At 42.9% G+C, this 6,404-nt stretch overlaps 1 protein-coding gene across 1 annotated transcript; it reads right to left on the reverse strand.

The window, feature by feature from the left end:
- Positions 1–320: 320 nt before the first annotated feature.
- On the reverse strand, positions 321–5,951 carry LOC123038739 (L-type lectin-domain containing receptor kinase IX.1-like). Its single transcript, XM_044462230.1, has 3 exons — positions 5,368–5,951; positions 4,575–5,174; positions 321–795 (listed from the first exon to the last, which is right to left on the reverse strand). Exons 1-3 carry the CDS (start codon positions 5,949–5,951, stop codon positions 321–323), a joined length of 1,659 nt encoding a protein of 552 aa, XP_044318165.1.
- Between the last annotated feature and the right edge of the window lie 453 nt (positions 5,952–6,404).

A 6,404-nucleotide genomic window follows, 5' to 3' on the forward strand; every position in this document is an offset into this window, starting at 1 on the left:
TTCGAAGCAGAAGTGAGGAATCTTCTCATAATGAAAATAATACCACGTCCTATCTTTATCCTCCAGTGCGGATTTTAAGTAGAAACCTCTGACCAAAGGTTCAAATGCGGATATCTTAGCTCTAACCCTTAAGTGTTGTCCTCCGGCCATTCCCTCATTATCAGCATCCACTTTGATCACCTCCCCTATCAAGTTGCCGAAGGCCTCCCCGAATGCCTTAGTTCTCTTTCCTGGTGGCAAATCACAAACTTGGACCCATACATCAATCTTATCGAAAACCATCTCTGAGGGTCGGGTACTACCTTCATAAGATTTTAGGATCAAAACATTGAAATCATACTGCCACGGGCCATTATTCCCGGCATGCTTCCAGTCACCTTCACTGCCGAATTGCACCTAAAAATGTTTCCACCCAGAACTCTGAATTTAGCCTCCTTGTGAAGGCCCCACGCACGCAGCATCGGCCGTTCCAGCACAGTCTTGTTCATGGGCCTGGTCGTGCAAGCTTTTCCCACTGCCACCCATCGTGAGAACTTTGGCCTTACATCTTCTGGATCATCAAAAGTTATGCCATTTGCCTCCTTGTCCATGAGCACCATACTACCCAATCTAGCAGACAGGCTTGTAGCATGGTCCGGCATCTTGCTCTGCACCGGAGACTTGGAAGAACCCCGTCCAGCAGATCCATCCAGCTTCCGTGTCGTCGGAGTAGCCGCCGTCGTCGCTGCTGGGTCTGGTTTGTTCTTTGGAGTTGCTGCAGCCTTCTTGCCCGTCCTTCCACCAACAGCATCGCTCCTGACGAAGATGCACTACACCGATACGGAACCAGGGATGCACCGTCGCTGCCCTAGTCACCGCCGGAGCTAAACCCCCCTGTTCGGCAAAACACTAACCCTAGCGCCAGAAGCCAATCGCCTCGCGATCGCCTCCCCAATCGCCAGAGCGTTTTCTGATACGTCCATTTTGCATCATGCTTTTATATCAATATTTATTGCATTATGGACTGTTATTTCACATTATGGTACAATACTTATGCCTTTTGTCTCTTATTTTACAAGATTTGCATGAAGGGGGAGAATGCCGGCAGCTGAAATTCTGGACCGGAAAGGAGCAAATCTGAGAGACCTATTCTGCACAACTCCAAAAGTCATGAAAATTTACGGAGAATTATTTTGGAATATATGAAAAAATATTGGGCAAAGAAAATACCAAAGAGGCCCACCAGGAGGCCACAAGCCTAGTTTATGCATTGCTTCGTAAGGGGCTGATTTGGATCCACATGTTTCATGCTATGGTTAGATTTATCTTAATTCTTCTTTCATAGTTGCGGATGCTTGTGAGAGGGGTTAATCATAAGTGGGAGGCTTGTCCAAATAAAGAAAGCACTCAAGCACCGGTCCACCCACATATCAAATTATCAAAGTAACGAACATGAATCATATGAGCATGATGAAAACTAACTTGACAATAATTCTCATGTGTCCTCGGAGTGCTTTGCTTTATATAAGAGTTTGTCCAGGCTTGTCCTTTGCTACAAAAAGGATTGGGCCACCTTGCTGCACCTTAGTTACACTTGTTACTTGTTATCCGTTATGAATTATCTTATCACACAACTATCTGTTACCGATAATTTCATTGCTTGCAGAGAATACCTTGCTGAAAACCGCTTGTCATTTCCTTCTGCCCCTCATTGGGTTTTGACACTCTTACTTATCGAAAGGACTACGATAGATCCTCTATACTTGTGGATCATCATTTTCCTACGTGGTGGACCCGGGCATTGGTTTGGACTATCCGGGTACACTTGATTATGCAATTTATGTTGTTGTTTTGCCAATTTATATTGCACATGGATTATACAGGAAAAAAATGAGGTTGTGCCTACTCTCTATTTTGTTCCTAGGTCCGTCGCTGCCCCGTGCTCTCACACGTATAAGAAAGAAAATAAAAATAGCTAGATGTGTATGGCCTTTTGTATTAACTAGGACAATGCTAGGAGTTGCAACGAGATATAAATATTCTAGTACGTTAGCTTGTGATTTATCTATCCATATTAATGTGATTGACCAAATAAATGTTTATTAAATCATACCCGTGATTTATATTGTAGTTTCATGGGAAGTTTGGTAAATAAATTAAGGTTGAATTGGTGCAAAGGTAAGTAAGTAAATTAATGTGATTGAGCAAAGTACTGGGATGGTGCGGTCAAATATAGCATGGTTAAAAAATCAGTTGGATAAAAAAGCCGGCGAAGTAACATGGTGGGAGAGAGTAACTGGTTGATGAAGAGTTCTACCTGACAGAAAAAAGAACGCTTCTTATTTTTGAAGTACTAGAGATAGAGATGGTATTGACTGGTTGGCGTGTCTAATATCAATGTTTTTCTTGCGGGGAGCATCTCTGGTGTCGAAAATGAAAGGTATCACTATTTCAAGGAAAATGTCCAAATAAACATAGTGCATGGTTGTTATTATAAAAAATGCAACATAGATATAATTGTCACAAATTACAGAAGTAGCCATCAAACAAAGCTATGGATGTAAACGAGATAGCTATCTCCGGCCAATCAAAAAGAACCTACAAGTTTTTCCGTTCAAACAATGACTAACAAGACATAATATCTTATCACAATACACAATGGATATGTATATATACTCCGTCTGTTCACTATTATAAGATGTTCTAACCTTTTCTGATTTGGGTGTATATAGACGCATTTTAGTGTGTTTGTTCACTTATTTGAGTCTACAAGTAGTCCATACTAAAACTATCCAAAACATCTTATATTTGTGACTAAGAAAATATTTCTTTATGTTACCATTATATATTATTACTACATCCTGATTTGTATGGCTCGCATGGATTTAAATCAGAAAATTTAATCATTAATGTAGTCAATAAAATATTTGTTATATGTCATTTATACAGCAAAACTTCTTTTATTGTGAATCTAATTATGTACTAGTTTTTTGTGACATATAAATAATATTGTATAGAACAAATTAATGATCAAAAAAATTCATTGAAATATGTGTGAACCCTATAAACCACGATAGAGGGACTAGTATATGTGTAAGCATGCATACATGGTGATCAATAAAGATCGACAAATTAATTGTGTTTGAGTATCAGTTTGGGCATCACCTGGCCTGTGGTCTGATGGCCAGGGAAGTGTTCAGTTAAACTCTATCTGGAAACAAGTGTGGCAGCTCCGAGTCACGGGAAAAGTGAAGCACTTCGGCTGGAAGGTGTTGAGAGGATTTCCCCCAAGTTATGGAGTTCTCGCAGGAAGACACATACCTCTAATACCCCAACGTCCGATATGTAAGAGAGGGATGGAAGACACCCAACACTGTATTTTTACTTGCCTGAGTGCAATGGAGGTTTGGACGCAGCTTAGTTTAAATGAAGTGATTCAGAAGGTTGTCGCTGAAGATGGACCAGGTTCTGTTACCATGCACGTTCTCATGAGACAAAATGTCCAGGATGGAGACTTTCCATAGGCGGAACTGATTATTATGACCACTTGGTGCATCTGGTGGAAACGTCGCCAGTGCGTCAAGGGAGAGCCCATTCAGCCCTAGAGCGAACTACTACATCGATCAAGCTAATCTCTACTAATTTTGTCAGATCTTGTACTCCAAACCCGTTAGAAATAAGAATCATGTAAGGAAGATGTCGGCGATAGGAGTGGTGAAAATCAACGTAGATGTGTCATTTTATGATGATACTCTAACGGGAGCCACTGGTGCTATTGCGTGAGCTTCAACATGGTACCTGCCTGATATCAGTGATTTGGATTCGGCAGATATTATTGCTAATTGGAATGGACTGCTGTTGGCAACAAATGTTGGGTGTAGTGGTGTTTATTGAGTCTGATATCACCTTTGTGGTTCAAGCGGTTGTTCAAGATGAAGCATACCAGGGGCCTGAGCTTCCAATTAGCACGCAATGCAAACACTTGGCATCTGAATTTGCTAAGACTTTTGGGCATTGCTTTATAGAAGCTAATGAAGGAGCTAATAGCCATGCAAAAATTGTTCTACTACAAGATGGTTAGGCTTTTGGGATCCGACTCTCCCTTATTATATTTCTACAATTCTTGTAAATGGCTTAGCCATTATATGAGGAATACAGTCTGGTAATTATGGGGGGAAAAGATCGATATAGATCAATTAATTTGTAGTTTGACATGACACATTGTAGATTTTCACTGGAATATGTGCAAACCCTACAAACTATAGAGGGACTAGTATATATGTAAGCATGCATACATGGTGATCAACAAAGATCGACAGATCAATTCAATTATAGATTTTTGACATGACACATTGTCAGCACATGCATTGTGATCCATATCGAGCAACATAATACATACTGACTTAATTAGCAACAGGTATGAGACACGCAACATTGTCAACCATGAGATTCATAATAACCTAGCATGCGCCACATCGTACCAAGTAATCTTGAGACTGGTATATATAATGAAGTAATCCGCGTCAACGACGTAACCGTGGAAAAAGTCATGTATATGGCTCATTGAAAGATCTAACTATCATCTGATTTCTGACATAAGTGTCTGCTCGTCAGAGCAATGACTAGTGTAGGCATCATGATATGCCAAGGGCAGCCTATTGTTCATCGCGTAGTTAAGGTTAGGCAACGGCTCATCACGTTCCAGGAACTCCATTGCCTTCTGAACAGTAGGCCTTTTGGCACCGTCAAGAAGAGAACACCAGAGTCCTAGGACAGCCACACGCTGCATCTGCGTCTGCCACGTAGCAAAGTCATCCCCATGCAACTTTTCATCTACAGCCTCGATGACCTTGCCTCCTTGATATAGCTCCCATACTTCCAACCTGGACTTCCCGGTGCATATAATGTCTAGCAGGACTATTCCAAAGCTGTAGACGTCAGATCTAGGGTGCAACTCGACTTTCCCATCATTCATGCATTCTGGATCCATGTACCTTAGGGTCCCTATAGCAGTTGTCATTATCGCCGCGTTGTTCTTATTGCCGATCCTCGACAGCCCAAAGTCAGCAAGCTTGGCCTTGAAGCCGTTGTCCAGGAGTACATTGCCGGGTTTGATATCTCTATGCAGAATTGGACGGTGGCAATCACGGTGGAGGTAAACGAGAGCAGAGCCAATATATTTCACGATTTGGTACCTGACAGCCAGACAGACAAATGAACGAATATAATCCGTGCAACGTTAATAATATACTACCTCCATATTAAAATACAAGACGTTTTGGTAGGATATAAAATGGCCTACCAAAACGTCTTATATTTGGTACGGAGGTAGTACTACCTTCAAAAACGAAATAATATAAGGACCGAATAATGCATCATATATAGTACCTTTTTGGCCAAGACAATACTTGGTCACATTTGAATAGGTGGTAGTCCAGGTCACGGTTGGGCACCAGTTCATAGACAAGGAAGACCTCGTCATCCTTTTTCTTCCTGCCGCACCAGCACATAAAATCGAGTAGGTTTTGGTTGTTTTCCCTACGGCACCAACCTTTCACTTTGACGAGATTCTTGTGCTTTGCTTGGCTAATGGCGTTTATCTCGGCAAAGAAGTCCAGATTTCCGCGTCTCACCTCTTTCAAGATCTTCTTTACAGCCACCTCAGTGTCGTCTGCAGATACCTTGGAGGGTAGACTATCCAATTCTCTTGAGGGCACGCCTGATGACGATCCCTTGGCAAGCTTACCCCTGTAAACTACTCCAAAAGCACCTTGCCCAATAATCTTCTGCTCAGAGAAGTTGTCCGTTGCCGCAGCCAGAACACAGTACTCAAACCATCTGGCTCCACCAGTTCGTGCCAAGAAGTCATGACTTGTGCTCCTTGTCCACTTCAAACAGGAGATGATACACCACCCCACAAACATCAACGCCACGGCTCCTCCAACCGATCCTCCAACAATCGCTGGCTTCATGTTATGAACTGCGCATGCATGCACCGAAATATAAGGCGTACGTAGGTTCAAGGAATCGAGGAGGAGGAGGAGGATGAGCTGCGCGCTGCCGGTGCTTGCAGCAGGCCAGCCCATGACCACGCAGTGGTAGGTGTACGTACGTAGTAGTAACTGGCTAACAAGACGAACAGGAAAGAAGGGCTAGCGAGCAACGGTGGTGAGAGGGATTGAGCGGTGGGTGGCCTATTTATGGGCCACGACACGACGCAACTGACGCGATCATAACCGCATGCACGGTGCAGGTCGTCGGCCGGTCAACGGCCATATGACACGGCATGTCTTTCGTCCACACAAGGGCATACGTGCTGGAACATGCGACCGAACAATGAAACATACACTGCTCCTAAACAAGCCTTGAAAACCGAATTGACGCATGTGCGCCAAGTACGTACGTGCACCAGAACCACCATCACG

The sequence above is a fragment of the Triticum aestivum genome, chromosome 2B (genome assembly GCF_018294505.1).
Source record: "Triticum aestivum cultivar Chinese Spring chromosome 2B, IWGSC CS RefSeq v2.1, whole genome shotgun sequence".
NCBI classification, from domain to species: Eukaryota; Viridiplantae; Streptophyta; class Magnoliopsida; order Poales; family Poaceae; genus Triticum; species Triticum aestivum.